Source organism: Mobula hypostoma, chromosome 23 (assembly GCF_963921235.1).
Source record: "Mobula hypostoma chromosome 23, sMobHyp1.1, whole genome shotgun sequence".
Taxonomy (NCBI): domain Eukaryota; kingdom Metazoa; phylum Chordata; class Chondrichthyes; order Myliobatiformes; family Myliobatidae; genus Mobula; species Mobula hypostoma.
The window spans coordinates 38,094,457-38,110,745 of NC_086119.1; the positions used below are offsets into that span (position 1 = coordinate 38,094,457).

Here is a 16,289-nt window from a genome sequence, read left to right on the forward strand (position 1 = left end):
GTACTTTGATTCTTGGTAGGATCACCCATGCCAGACAGGTCAAAGGGTAGAGGCCAGACCAAGAGTGGTCTACCAGTCCTCCAGATTTGGGGCTAACAACCATGAGTGGTCAAAAAAGAAATTATTACAGAAACAGCAATCCTTCTATATCTGTGTGTGACTGTATTCCTGAGTCTCCACCTGGGACTTGCATGGCTAAAAAGAGGACTTTTGAACCTGGGGCACGAGGGGGAAAAGATGGCCAAGGTCAGACAGAGATGGGGGGACCCTCACTATTGCCTAAGCACCAATGGCGTAACTGGCATTAAGTACCAGTTAAGTCAGTACGCCTGAAGCAGCCATTCCCATTGATTATGTGACATTTGACTCTTGTTTACAATCACTTGACTGGATTGTGCTCCCTCATGGAGGGGAGCAGCACAGCTTTCGCCGAGCCAAGTTTTAATTTTTTCATTACCATTACCAGCAAATAAACATCATCAAAGGCAGGTACCAATTTCAAGTGCAGAGTTCCTTTGTGTGGAACCCGAAAAGCCAAGAGTAGAGATAATTGGGCATTTTTGCTTTCAGTCAAGCTTGATGACCACACTACTGTAAATTATGTAACTTACATGCAATCACTCCCCCCAGCCCCCACACACACATGTACTTACTGTATTCTTCAACAGAAACAACCACATTTTAATTGGGAAATATGCTATAGTTTCCCTTCTTCAGTCTTAAACTATGTTCTAAATTGAACAGAATTGTTTGAATCATATTCAGTTCCCCACCTTCGACATTCTGCATATGTAATGTCTTAAGCAGGACACTAGCAAGGGTGATTTCTTCATTGTTGATGCTGTCAGTTAAATGTTTGGCTGAAAATTGCCTTCATTCTTTGCACTTGGAGACCTGGTATCTGGTCATTCAGATGTACCTGCAACTTTTTCAGGTCCTCTTGCACCTTTATTTTCGCCGTCTTCAATTTTTCTTTCAACTGAACGTAGTAGGAGTCTGGGGTGTTCAGGAACTCCGTCCCACGACTTTTTAAATTTGTGACCTGTCAACAGTTGAAGCAGTAATCAGCCACACTTCAAATTACGGAGCTCTGCCTTTAAACATACGGCAGAAAGATTGTGATGACAGTAACAGATTCAACGGCTGAGTAACAGCTCCAGGAGGAAGCAGGAAACACACTGATAACATCTTGCCATTCCACACAAGCTGAATGGTCGGCGGAGTCACAAATCACAGCACAGCTACAATATCACTGTGACCTAAAACAGCCAGAGGGCTGGAAATAATTCACCCATCTTCACTCTGAGAGGCAGTCTATTGCCAAATGACAGCCTTAAATGGAATAAACCTCCATGGTAGATTTATAATGCTTTCTCCTTCAACTTACGCTTCCTTAAATCTGAATTACAGTTTAAAGACCACTCTGACCCTTATGTTTCAGCTAAATTACAAAAAGCATTTATATACGGCCCTTCACAAGGTTGCCAAGCAACAGAGACCAATGAAGAGCTTTTCTGAAGGACAACCACCTTGAAGATGGAGAACATTCAGTGGTAAATTTGCAAGCAGTAAACTTCAACAAAAAGTAACGTGATAGCTGTCAGATAGGATATTCAACAGGGCAGCATTGTCAGAGCCTTACACTAGTGCTTTAGCCAATTTTAACCAATTTCCCCTGGGATCAATGAAGTATGACTACTACTACTACTACTACTTTACACCCAACATTTATTTTTATTCTTATTTTTATTTAGAGATACAGCACAAAATGGGCCCCTCCTGCCTAATGAACTGCGCTGCCCAGCAACCCACCTACTTAGCCTAATTACAGGACTATTTTTCAATGACCAATTAGCCTATAAACTGATACATCTTTGGACTGTAGGAGGAAACCCAGACTAACCACTACACTACCCTCCACACCCCACTGGTCCTCTTTTGCCCTCTCGTTTCTGCGGGAGATTTGAACCAAGTCTAGATGGGTTACCACCATTTAACATGCCGGCCTATCTCTATGGAGCTACATATACTGGAATCCAAACAGTCCTTCCACTGCGGTGAATGCAGCCACAGCTCTCCTACTCCTTCCGGGGAAATGGCTGGGAATATGATCAGATCCGCAGTCAGACAACAAGCATGCACTCACCAGGTTCACATACAAGAGATGACTACTAAAATGAGGCTGCAGGGGCAGCAGACATCCTTAACTGTTCTCTTCTGTCCTTTCCCAAGGTTTAAACTGGAATATTGTCAGGATTATCTGCTGTTCTCACTGCTGCCAGCAGAGTGCATTGTTTCCAAAGGTATATTGTTGAAAAGCCGGACAAGTGTTGATCTGACAGATTAGTGGCGGTTTAGTGCTGCTGTCTTAAGAGTTCCGGGTCCTAGGTCTTATTCTGACCTTGGAACGCTGTCTTTGTAAATTTTGCCTGTTCTCCCCATGACGGTTTGGGTTTCTACCAGGTACTCCAGCTTCTTCCTACATCCCAAAGATGTGCTAATAGGTTCATTCATTATTGTCAATTACCTTGTGCTGAGTGGCATAAGACCAAAGGGGAGTTGGTGGGCATCTGAGAATTCTGGTTATGGGGAGGTGGTGAAATGGCACAGATGGGATACTGATGCTGAGAGCTGATACGGACCAGATTAACTGAAAGGCCTTCGTATTTGCTGCAATAAGAAAGTAATTAACTGCACTCTGAACCACAGAAAGAAACCAGCCCTAGTAGCGAATCAGAGACATTTCTGAAAAGCAAGACATTCAGCTCATTTCTGGTTTACATGGATTTTAGATCTGCAAATCCCATTTCCCAGTTTTTTGTATATTCATCTGTATGTCATCTTTCCTCAAGTTCTGATCAGATTGCTTATAAGTTGGTGAAGTTTTTGTTCCAATATGGAACACACAGCCTTGTTTCAGGTAATGAGTTCCAAATTGAATAAAATTATGTTTTTTTCTTAAATTTTCCTTATCATGTTTAATAGGTACCGCTCTATCTTAGTTCAATCTCTAAATCTCCCTGTGTAGAAGGCTGCAGGGTCACTTGCTTGCAACAATCGCAGTATTCTACCAGTGGCCCAGCTAATATCTACACAGATACAGCATAACAACACTGCTCTTTATGCACAGTCAATAAAGACAAGAACCCAAAGTTGCAGAAGTTTTGAAACCCCATTATACTTTATAGATACAAAGTTTGGTGTGTCTTAGAGCTGCAGCTTATTGGTTGGCCCTTTTAGACCATAAGGCTATAAGATACAGGAGCAGAATTAGGCCTGTTACACGCCTCAAGGAGATCTGTGATTTTTTTTTGTGAGAATGATGTAATGGTCTTTTGGAGGTCACTTGATGTAATTTTCCCGCCGATGTGAGGTTACGTGATGACATGTGCACCATGTGGGTAGACCCCAGATGACGCAGTTAGTTTTTAGTTTTTAGATTTCCAGGTAGAACGCGCTGTGTCTCTGTTTCCGTTGCGTATTTGTTTTTATGACGCAGTTTCATTTTTAAAATGGAGTGTTGCGTTCTGTTGCAAGATACAATATTATTGGACTGGAAATTTTTGGCTAAATGGGCTGATTTACCCTACTGCAGCAGTAGAAGGGAGAGTGAAGACTTTATCGAAGTGCAGGATCGAGGGATCGAGAGGAGTCGGCAACGTTTGGCAGTTTAACAAAGGATCGACCTTATTGAGTCTTCGTTGAAGGAGTAGCAACCTGCATTGAGATAACTCTTGCCAAAAGAGCAAAGAGTTCTTGCAAAGGTTTGCTCTCTCTAGAATTTAAGGTCAGTTGTTTTAAACTGTGTATTTACTGCATTGGGAATCCTGTGGACAGAACCAGCAGGAAAGTCACGCCTATGAAGAAATCCTTCTCCAGAGAAGTCTCTCCCAATTGAATGTATAAATCTGTTGGACTTTCAAATTTACCATTTTAAGAACTATATCTGACTTTATCGCTTTAAGAACTGTTGTCGCATTTAACGCTTTACGAACCAGGGCCCAGTGACGATTTGTTGAACGGCTGCATAGTGGTTAACTTCCAGTTAAAGTTTTTGTTTGTTTTTTTATCGTTTATCCGTGTTTAATAAATTGTTTTTATATAACCTGTCTCGATTGATATTCATTGTTGCCGGTTACGTAACAGGCCACTTGGCTCATTGAGTCTGATCTGCCATTTCATCATGGCTGATACATTTTCCTCTCAACCCCAATCTCTTGCCTTCTCCCTGTATCCCTTCATGCCCTTATTATGAATCTATCAACATCTGGTTTAAATACCCAGTGACCTGGCCTTCATAGTCACCTATGGTAATGAAATCCACAGATTAACCACTCTCCAGCAAAAGAAATTCCTCCTCAACTCAGCTCTAAATGGACATCCCCCTATTCTGAGGCTATGTCCTCTGGTTTTAGACTCCTGAACCATTGGAAACATCCTTTCCAAATCTACTCTGTCGAGGCCTTTCAACATTCAATAGACCATAAGACCATAAGACAAAGGAGCAGAAGTCGGCCATTCGGCCCATCGAGTCTGCTCCACCATTTTATCATGAGCTGATCCATTCTCCCATTTAGTCCCACTCCCCCGCCTTCTCACCATAACCTTTGATGCCCTGGCTACTCAGATACCTATCAATCTCTGCCTTAAATACACCCAATGACTTGGCCTCCACTGCCGCCCATGGCAACAAATTCCATAGATTCACCACCCTCTGGCTAAAAAAATTTCTTTGCGTCTCTGTTCTGATTGGGCGCCTTCAATCCTGAAGTCATGCCCTCTCATACTAGACTCCCCCATCATGGGAAACAACTTTGCCACATCCACTCTGTCCATGCCTTTCAACATTTGAAATGTTTCTATGAGGTCCCCCCTCATTCTTCTAAACTCCAAGGAATACAGTCCAAGATCAGACAAACGTTCCTCATCTGTTAACCCTCTCATTCCCGGAATCATTCTAGTGAATTTTCTCTGTACCCTCTCCAAAGTCAGCACATCCTTTCTTAAATAAGGTGCCCAAAACTGCCCACAGTACTCCAAGTGAGGTCTTACCAGTGCCTTATAGAGCCTCAACATCACATCCCTGCTCCTATACTCTATTCCTCTAAAACTGAGTGCCAACCTGCATTCACCTTCTTCACCACCGACTCAACCTGGAGGTTAACCTTAAGGGTATCCTGTACGAGGACTCCCAAGTCCCATTGCATCTCAGAACTTTGAATTCTCACCCCATTTAAATAATAGTCTGCCCGTTTATTTCTTCTGCCAAAGTGCATAACCATACACTTTCCAACATTGTATTTAATTTGCCACTTCTTTGCCCATTCTTCCAATCTATCCAAATCTCTCTGCAGTCTCTCTGTTTCCTCAGCACTACCGGCCCCTCCCTCTATCTTTGTATCATCAGCAAACTTAGCCACAAAGCCATCTATTCCATAATCCAAATCATTGATGTACAACGTAAGAAGAAGCAGCCCCAACACGGACCCCTGTGGAACACCACTGGTAACCAGCGGCCAACCAGAATAGGATCCCTTTATTTCCACTCTCTGTTTCCTGCCAATCAGCCAATGCCCTATTCACGTACGTAACTTTCCCGTAATTCCATGGGCTCTTATCTTGTTAAGCAGCCTCATGTGTGGCACCTTGTCAAAGGCCTTCTGAAAATCCAAATATACAACATCTCCTGCAGCTCCCTTATCTAGCCTACTTGTAATTTCCTCAAAAAATTGTAATAGGTTTGTCAGGCAGGATTTTCCTTTACGGAAACCATGCTGAGTTCTGCCTGTCTTGTCATATGCCTCCAGGTACTCCGTAACCTCATCCTTGACAATTGACTCCAACAACTTCCCAACCACCAATGTCAAGCTAACAGGTCCATACTTTCCCTTTTTCTTCCTTGCCCCCTTCTTAAATAGCGGAGTGACATTTGCAATCTTCCAGTCCTCCAGAACCATGCCAGAATCTATCGACTTTTGAAAGATCATTGCTAATGCCTCCAGAATCTCCACAGCTACTTCCTTCAGAACATGAGGATGCATTCCATCTGGTCCAGGAGATTTATCTACCCTTAGACTATTCAGCTTCCTGAGTACTTTCTCTGTCGTAATTGTGACTGCGCACACTTCTCTTCCCTGCCACCCTTGAGTGTCCGGTATACTGCTGATGTCTTCCTCAATGAAGACTGATGCAAAATGCTCATTCAGTTCCTCCGCCATCTCCTTATCTCCCATAACAATTTCTCCAGCATCATTTTCTATCGGTCCTATATCTACTCTCACCTGTCTTTTACTCTTTATATACTTGAAGAGCATTTAGTATCCTCTTTGATATTATTTGCTAGCTTCCTTTCATAGTTCATCTTTTCCCTCTTAATTTCCTTCATAGTTTCCTTTTATAAGCTCTTAAAACTTTCCCAATCCTCTGTCTTCCTGTCAGCCACGGTTGCATCCTTTTTCCATTCGAAAATTTCTTCTTTTTTGGAATATATCTGTCTTGCACCTTCCTTACTTCTCACATAAACTCCAGCCACTGCTGCTCTTCCCGCTAGTATCCCTTTCCAGTCAACTTTGGCCAGTTCCTCTCTCATGCCACTGTAATTTCCTTTACTCCACTGAAATATCGACACATCGGATTTCGGCTTCTCTTTTTCAGATTTCACAGTGAACTCAATCATGTTATGATCACTGTCTCCTAAGGGTTCCTTCAACTCAATCTCCCTAATCACCTCCAGTTCATTACACAATACCCAATCCAGTACAGCTGATCCCCTAGTGGGCTCAACAACAAGCTGTTCTAAAAAGCCATCTCGCAGACATTCTACAAATTCTCTCTGGAGATCCAGTGCCGACTTGATTTTCCCAATCCACTCACGTGTTAAAAACCCCACAATTATCATAACACTGCCCTTCTGACAAGTCTTTTCTATTTCCTGTTGTAATTTGTAGTCCACATCACTGCAGCTGTTTGGAGGCCTATAAATAACTGCCATCAGGGTCCTTTTACCCCTGCGATTTCTTAGCTCAACCGATAAAGATTCTGCACCTTCTGATCCTATGTCACCTCTTTCTAATGATTTGATACCATTTCTTACCAATAAAGCCACGCCTCCCCCTCTGCCTACCTGCCTGTCCTTCCGATACACCATGTATCCTTGGACGTTCAGCTCCCAGAGACATGCATCCTTTAGTCACGTCTCAGCGATGGCCACAATATCATATCTGCCAATCTGTAGCTATATGATAAGATCATCCACCTTATTCCTTATTCTGCGTGCATTTAAGTATAACACCTTAAGACCAGGGTTCAATATGATTCCTCCCTCATTTTTCTGAAATCCTGTGAGTACAGGTCCAGAGCCATTAAATACTCCGCATATGATAAGCCTTTCAATCCTGGAATAATTTTTGTGAACCTCCTTTGAACCCTCTCCAACGCCAGTGCATCCTTCCTTTGATAACAGGCCCAAAACTACACACAATACTCCAACTGAGGTTTTGTCAGTGCTTTATAAAGCCTCAACATTACATCCTTGCTTTTATATTCTAGTCCTCCGCAAATGAATGCTATCGATGTATTTGCCTTCCCCACCACTGTCTCAACCTGTTAGGCATCTGTGGAAAATAAAATGCCTCCCCATTGGCCATCGAGGCCTAGCCTAATTTTAAAAAGTTCAGGTGATCCTCACTAAACTAGAACAATGATCAGGGACTGTTTGTCATTAATAAAGATTTCTCCCTTTTAGTCAAGGTACACAAATTACAAATTAGAATGATTACATCCCGGGCTGTCCGGGATAGAAATAAAGTGGAAATAAAATTGAGTGACTTACAGCCTGGATGATATCAGAGGTGTGGAGAGCAATGTGTTGCACTCCAGGTCCGCCATAGTAATCCACATACTCCTAGGGCGAGAGAGGGACAGAAAGTGTAGATATTAAAATTTCAAATGCAGTGTGTTCCATTTCCATCCCTTACCATGGTTTTTATTGAGTACTGCCATTTCCTTTTGTGACATTTGGACAAACCTCCTGAGTCACTCAGTTACATAGTTCACCATTTGTATGTGAAAACTTTGAAATGAAACTTTTCCTGGCAGCAATTGGTGGGCATTTAAATTAATTCTTCCCCTGACCTAGATCTAAGAGGGAAGATACTATAGTAATCAGAGGCTGTTCAGAGAAGCTTTGCATGACTAATACCTTGACTGGACCAGGCTGACTGAGAAGGGAAGGCTTAGATAGACTAGTTTTCTCTTCACTGTGAGAAGGGATCATTGATACATGTAAGATCCTCAGGACATTGATAGACTGGATGTGGAGCAATGCTTCTCTGTGGGAGATAGGCATAGTGATCAGTGAACGAGTATAAAGGGTCACCCTTTTAGGATAGACGCAAGGTTTTATTTCTCACAGAACTCCAGGGCCAGAGTGTGTCGATGCAACATGGCCTGGGTCCTAGTGTGAAGGACGATCCAGCGTTTGAACAATTTAAACGCCAGGCCAGATGGATTGAAAAAGCTGGACGTTGGGACCGGAGGCAAGGGTCGGGCCGTTTCTGCTCACTGCTCCATGATTTTCGCTCCACTCTCTGCTGCAGTGAGACTGAGGCTGTGGGCCTGCTCTGGGCTTCTTGTCCGCGGACTCACTTTTGTTCTGAATGCTGCTGCTTGTTTTTATTGTTTGCACGATTTGGGTGTTTTTTTTGTAAATTGGGTGTTGTTGGTCTTTTTTAACAGGTTCTTTTGGGTTTCTTGTTTTGCGGCTGCCTGTAAGCAGACGAATCTCAAGGTTGTATAATTTATACATACTTTGATAATAAATGTACTTTGAATTTTGAAGTCATTCAAAGGAAATGGAGGCAGTTTCTTTGATCTTCTGGCAGAAGTAGATCGATGCTCAATAAGCAAGGAAGTAAAAGGCTCTGGTAAGAATGTGGAATTGACACTACAACCAGATCAACCTTGATCTTTTCAAATAGCACAGCAGAATCCAGTTATTGTTATTATGCTACTCGTTCATTGATTCATGTGTCCGGGTTTGGTTACCAAAGAATTGGTTGCTGAGATTTTGGAAGATACACTTGAACAAGTATAGCAAATTTCCAGTTGTTCAGCTCCATGTAGAAAACCAACAGTGCGATGAAGAATTAAGATTGGATGAACATTCAGTTTTGACTTCAGTGACTCTCAGGGTTCAGTCAACCATTCATTACTGGGTCTCAACAACAGTCGATTTAATAACTTTTATTTGACAAATCAGTTTCCTCTCCAGCAGCAAGATATGGATCCCCGCCCAAGGTCCATTAGCCCCACCCCAAAGCATTCGTTATCAAGGGAGACAGGAGGGGGCGACAGAGGGAAATGCTCATACCTGGATCTGGGATTTTCTCCGTCCAGCTGCCGGCTCATTGATGGGCATTTTGATCGTTTCCTCATAGTTGGCGACAACGATGGATTGCAAGGAGCTATAACTTGTGTGGATTTGTTTGTCATCCACTGACCAGTACCGGTGAAACATTAGGCATTTCTGGTACCTGAGAAGTAAGGTCAAAGTTCATATTAATGAGACAATCATCCTTCATCATGATATTCAACTTGGCTGCCGTTGGAGCAGTACTTGAAGGAGGGAGTGAACTGTCTGGTCCCTGATGTTCATTACTCTGCAATGGATAACATAGAAATGTACCAGATAAGACTGCCCTAATGGGCATAAACTGATGAATAACAGCAAAGTCCTGCAGATGCTAAAAATCTGAAATAAAATCAGATTTAATTGATATGAAATTTTCCCCTTCTTATTTTTTTTTACTGTTTTTAATGGAGGTCGGGATTGAGGACATGATTTTAAGTTTAACTCTGTTTGGTTTCAAGTTAGCCCATTGCTTTGCTTTGCTTTTAGTTAGTTGCACGGTGGGTTTTTTTTGGGGGGGGGTTTCCTTTTCTCTATTGATATATATATAAAAATTAGTATACTATTATGTTACCTTGGTATGTTATGTTTAAATTACATTGTTTGTAGTATTTTTTTTGTATTGATATCTTCTGTAATTTTATTATATTCTAACAGTGTATTAGTGCCTATATGGCTTACCTTTTTGTATACTTATTCAATAAAAAGATTTAAAAAGAAAGAAAGAAAGAAAGAAATTTTCTCTCCTTTTATCTCTGTGTAGGTGCTGTCACACCTCTTGGACATTTCCAGTTATTTATATTTTTAGATTTGGAACTAAAAGGATTTCTTTCTGGATACTTTTTTTCTACCCTGCTTGCTGATATTTCTTGGATTCGCAAGGGATCCTAAGCTCTCCTACACTCCAGATCACTGAGAACTCCATGTGCAAATTGTTCTAACTTATCTGTGGTCCGGTCTAGGCCCAGCATCACTGCATAGAGGTTCCTGCCCAACACTCCCCTGCCTTTCCGTCTCCATGGAGTTCACAGTCCAAACTGCAATACAGAGTCTATCACCAAGATGATCCCCTGCTTTCTTCAGTAAAACACTGAAAAAAATAAATGTCATCACCTTTGGTACTGACAAGGACTCTTTCCTTCACCATCAGAAGCATGACTCCTTTGATCAGTGTCTCTAATTCAGCTAGAGTAATCTCAGTTTCTATTAGTAGCTGTGCTGTAAACTATTTGGACCAAAGTTCTGAGATTTCTTTGTTTATTTTTATTTATTCTTATTTAGAAATACAGCACAGAACAGGCCCTTCTGGGCCAACGAGCTACACCACCCAGGAACCCACCTATTAACCCTGGTCTAATCATAGGACAATTTACAATGACCAATCAATCGACTTAAGCGTACATCTTTGTTAAGATGTGGGACAAAACCCATGTGCTCACAGGAAGGACATACAAACTTCTTACAGAGGACGCAGGAATTGAACTCCAAACTCCGGCACCCTGAGCTGTAACAGTGTCACGCTAACTGCTGCACTACAGTGAGCCCAAGCAGTGTGTTGATCCTTTTAATCTTTAAAAGTACCATTAGAACCCCTTAGTTTTCCTCTTGCCTATAGCCTTCAATTATAACTTTGGTTGTCACCCCTCTTTCACCACTGTTCCACACTTTTTCTGTGATCTGGCGACATTTTCTATAACACCATGAGGAAATGTTAGACTATTTTGGTGCCTGAGTGGTGTGATACTAATGGATTGCCAATACTGGCATTCTTATAAGCCACATCTCATGCTGAGCAGATTCCAAGTCAAAGCTGCCCACGAGTGAGTAACTTCCCAGTCTACCCCACCTTCATGGTTGGCTGTGAGGGATAAAAGAGAGGGGTTGTTTATGTGAGGAACTGGCTCGTACCATTCTGCCACAGGTAGCATCTCATCATCCGGCTGATTTCCCACAATATGATCAATGAAATTCAGATCTCCTTTGGATCTGCAACAGAGACAAGTATCAAGACAACATCAGCAACCACCAATTCACAAAGTTTCTAAACAGGATGCGGACATGCACTTCATTTAGGTACACTTATACACCTGTTTGTTAATGCAAGTATCTAATCAACCAATCATGTGGGAACAGTGCTCAATGCATAAAAGCATACAGACATGGTCAAGAGGTTCATTTGCTGCTCAGACCAAGCATCAGAATAAGAAAGCGATGTGATCCAAGTGACTTTGACTGTGGAATGATTGTCGGTGCCAGACGGGGTAGCTTGAGTATCTCCAAAACTGATCTCCTGGGATTTCGTGCATAAAAGTTTTCTAGAGTTTACAGAGAATGGTGTGACAAACAAATGAAAACATCCTGTAAGCAGTAACTCTGTGGGCACTGCAAAGGATTGAAATAAGCTGCAATAAGATAGGAACTCAGTCAGCTCCATCTAGGGCACTATCCTCCCCAGCATCCAGGACATCTTCAAAGGACGATGCCTCAAAAAGGCAGCATCCGTTATTAAGGACCCCATCACCCAGGACATGCTCTCTTCTCACTGCTTCCATCAGGGAGGAAGTAGAGCAGGCTGAAGACACACATTCAATGATTCAGGAACACGTTATTCCCCTTTGCCATCAGATTTCTGAATGGACATTGAACCCATGAACACTACCTCACAATTTTTTTGCACTACTTAGTTAAGTTGTGTGTGTGTGTGTGCGTGTGTGTGTGTGTGTGTGTGTGTGTGTGTGTGTGTGTTGTATATATAACTGACATGTGGCTGTTGTGTTTTACTATTTATTGTTATGTTTATTATTTAGTGTCGCGTTTGTTATGATTGCACTGCCCCTGACAAACGCTGTCTCATTCTGCCCTGCAGAGCTGTTGCATGGTTAGAATGACAATACAGTTTTTTGAATCTTGAATATATATGTGTGTGTGTGTATATATATATATATATATATATATATATATATATACTGTATACACATGCTGTGATTCACTTTTTATTATTATGTATTGTAAGTACTGCTGGCACATAACAACAAATCTCACAACTTATGGTGGCGATATTAAATCTGATTCTTATTCTGATTCTGAAAAATGTCTTTTGAGTGAGAAAGCTCAGAGGAGAATGGCCAGACTGGTCAGACTGGTTCAAGCTGACAGGAAGGCAACAACAACTCAGATTAGTACGTGTTACCACGGTGGTGTGCTCTGAATGTCTGAATACACATTGAATCTTAAAGTGGATTGGCTACGGCAGCAGAAGAGCACAAACATACACTCAGTGGTCACTTTATAGGTACAGGAGGTATCTAATAAAGTGGCCAGTGAGTGTATGTGTATGAGTATTTGCACTCATGCAAACAAGTTTCTCATTTGAATGCATTATACCCATATACTGTACATCCCAAGCACAATCTACAGCTGCAGCCATCACTATATTCCCCTAATTCGGAGTACTTCTCAGAAAGGTTCTGGTTTTTGTCCACAACAAGATTTTACGATGTACTGTTTACTTGCAACTATTGTGGCTTCACTTACAACTTCTTCCCGCCATCCTGCACTATCTATTCGATGGAAGCTTGAAATGAATGGTTTAGAATTTAAATGCATGGGAAACTTGCCACTACATTAAATCGTAGCATTGCAAACGTGAACTTCAACCCACACTGGGAACCAGGAATTCACTGGGGATATTCAAGGAGAAGCTCTCATAGATAATCGGACTTGTGTTTTGCTGATGCTCTAAAAGTCCTTTAAAATTTGCTCCAAAGTTCTAAATGGTGATCTACTCACAGCGTGGAAATGAGTGGGTCCCTGTAGAGGGGCTCCTTGTATCCCGGCAGGAAAAGACCACGGTATGGTCCCAAATACTCCACAAGGGTATGTGTTGTATCCCCATACTGAAAGAAAGAGCATAGCAAAAGACATTAGTACCAAACCTCAGGCTCTCTGTCGGAAGGCCAGGGCCTGCATTGCTGACATCAAGGTTGAAGAGAGCAGGAAGAAAGAACACATCAAGGCAACGAGGTGATAATGCTAAGCCTGCTAGCTGTAAGAATAAGAGAATCCAAGAATATGAATCCAAGAGTCCTGCATCTTTCAAGCCCTGTAATGAATCTAGAATTATCTGCACTGAAGGTGTACTTGGAGTTTTGACCTGATAAAGTAAATTCCTCAGTCTCACAGTGTCTGTGATATAACTGATCATAATATTAAATTTGCAGATTAAAATAATACTTGCTGCAGGCTTTGGGCCTTGAATGCTGAGAACAGAGTCCAGAGAGTTGAGTTAATTCAGCCCTGCTTGTGTTTCTACCCATCTTCCCTGTTTACATGGTAAGATATGGGATCAGATGGAGCCAAGCCACAGACACCACAACAGCACATTTAATGCAGAAGGAGGGAGTACACATGCTGAAGGGAAGAGAGAGTGCTTCCTCACTGCCCTCATTTAATAGGACTGAAAAAATCCTCAGAAATCATATAACCATATAACAATTACGGCACGGAAACAGGCCATCTCGGCCCTTCTAGTCCATGCCGAACTCTTACTCTCACCTAGTCCCACCAACCTGCACTCAGCCCATAACCCTCCATTCCTTTCCTGTCCATATAGCTATCCAATTTAACTTTAAACGACAACATCGAACCTGCCTCAACCACTTCTTTTGAAAGCTCGTTCCACACGGCTACCACTCTCTGAGTAAAGAAGTTCCCCCTCATGTTACCCTTAAACTTTTGCCCTTTAACTCTCAACTCATGCCCTCCTGTTTGAATCTCCCCCACTCTCAATGGAAAAAGCCTATCCATGTCAACTCTATCAATCCCCCTCATAACTTTAAATACTTCTATCAAGTCCCCCCTCAAATTTCTATGCTCCAAAGAATAAAGACCTAACTTGTTCAACCTTTCTCTGTAAATTAGGAGATGAAACCCAGGCAACATTTTAGTAAACCTCCTCTGTACTCTCTCAATTTTATTGACATCTTTCCTATAATTCGGTGACCAGAATTATACACAATACTCCAAATTTGGCCTCACCAATGCCTTACACAATTTTAACATTACATCCCAATTCCTATACTCAATGCTCTGATTAATAAAGGCCAGCATAGCAAAAACGTTATTCACCACCCTATCCATATGAGATTCCACCTTCAGGGAACTATGCACCATTATTCCTAGATCCCTCTGTTCTACTGCATTCTTCAGTGCCCTACCATTTACCATGTATGTCCTATTTTGATTAGTCCTACCAAAATATAGCACCTCACATTTTTCAGCATTAAACTCCATCTGCCATCTTTCAGCCCACTCTTCTAACTGGCCTAAATCTCTCTGCAAGCTTTGAAAACTTACTTCATTATCCACAACGCCACCTATCTTAGTATCATCTGCATACTTATTAATCTAATTTACCACCCCATCATCCAGATCATTAATATATATGACAAACAACATTGGACCCAGTACAGATCCCTGAGGCACACCGCTAGTCACCGGCCTCCAATCTGACACACAGTTATCCACCATCCTGTGGACATTTCCTTCTCTTTTTCTGTGCTTTATAGAAAGTGCTAGTTTCCACCGATTGCCCACCAGAGACTCCCACAGCTACAATGTGACATGACTTCAACATGACCTGTGTACTGTAGTTGTTTTGCATGTTTTCTCCCCTGTACTGCTGAACCTAGTGCGAGCACGTGGCCAAGTGGTTAAGGCATTGGACTAGCTACCCGGAGGTCGTGAGTTCGAGCCCCAGCCGAGGGAACGTGTTGTGTCCTTGAGCAAGGCACTTAATCACACATTGCTCTGCGATGACACTGGTGCCAAGCTGTATGGGTCCTAATGCCCTTCCCTTGGATAACACTGGTGTCATGGAGAGGGGAGACTTGCATACAACCTTGCCCAGGCCTGCGCCCTGGAGTGTGAAGACTTTCCAGGCGCAGATCCATGGTCTCGCAAGAGTAACGGATGCCTTTACTTTACTTTTACTCCTGAACCTGTTTAATAGATTAAGTCCATCTGTACTGCCCTGTAACCCTGTAGTGAGTCACTAGAATATTTGATCATGTCTGAACCATAGTTGAGTCTGCTGCTAACCTCCCCCAGCATTACCACATAATTTTGGAACAGGCCACGAATGGGAGCAAGTCTGCTATCTTTCCCATGTTGCATTAGCATAACAATACATGTCTAGAACAGAAACAGAAAAGACTGAAAATACTCGGCAAGTTAGGCTGCATCTGTGGTGAGAAGCAGAGTTAATGTTTCAAGTCAGAGATTTTCCCCTGGAACTGATCAGAAGAAGTGAACCTTGTAAACCTGCAGGGCTAGGGGGAGAGGGTTTCTTCTGATCCAATGAAACCAGGGTGACCATGGGGATCAGCTGTAAGCAAGGTTATCTGATCAATGGTAGAGGAGGGCAGTTTCAGAACAGGAACATAGGTAAAAATATATAGGAGTTGCTAAATGTAGAACAGGAAGACTTGTCCAGCAGGTTGGGTTGGGCATGTCCTCTCCTCCTGGGAGAAAAGTAGTGGTGGGGGGGTGAACCAGTCTGTTGGAAACAGGGAATTAAAAACATTCAAAGTGGTGGAGGGCAATGGAGATGTCATAGATTTTCACATTACATGTCGAGAGATAGTTCATGCAGTTGCTTATTGTTGAAACGTTACAATTAGGTTGATTCTCTACAGTGGGATGTGAAATTTCACACTTACAAAAAGGATCAATACTTACAGTTTTCAGAATGGCATATTTCACCTTGCCATCTTTATCCTCCTCTACCCAAGGTCCCTTCACAATGTCGGCACCACGTTCCTTTGCTGTCTGCAAATTCAGAAGTGAAATGTCATCAGCAATCTTAGCCCCTCCCCACATG

General features: G+C 42.2%; 1 protein-coding gene across 3 annotated transcripts in view; it reads right to left on the minus strand.

Annotated features, from left to right (window-relative positions):
* hpda (4-hydroxyphenylpyruvate dioxygenase a) overlaps positions 1-16,289 on the minus strand; it is a 72,009-nt gene that overhangs the window by 3,599 nt on the left and 52,121 nt on the right. For all 3 annotated transcript variants that reach the window (XM_063031129.1, XM_063031131.1, XM_063031130.1), the window contains exons 7-12: positions 16,148-16,237; positions 13,199-13,305; positions 11,318-11,395; positions 9,371-9,533; positions 7,832-7,903; positions 920-1,042 (exon numbers count right to left, since the gene is read on the minus strand). In XM_063031129.1, coding sequence (XP_062887199.1) covers positions 920-1,042; positions 7,832-7,903; positions 9,371-9,533; positions 11,318-11,395; positions 13,199-13,305; positions 16,148-16,237 — 633 coding nt within the window. The remainder of the gene's footprint in view (positions 1-919; positions 1,043-7,831; positions 7,904-9,370; positions 9,534-11,317; positions 11,396-13,198; positions 13,306-16,147; positions 16,238-16,289) is intronic.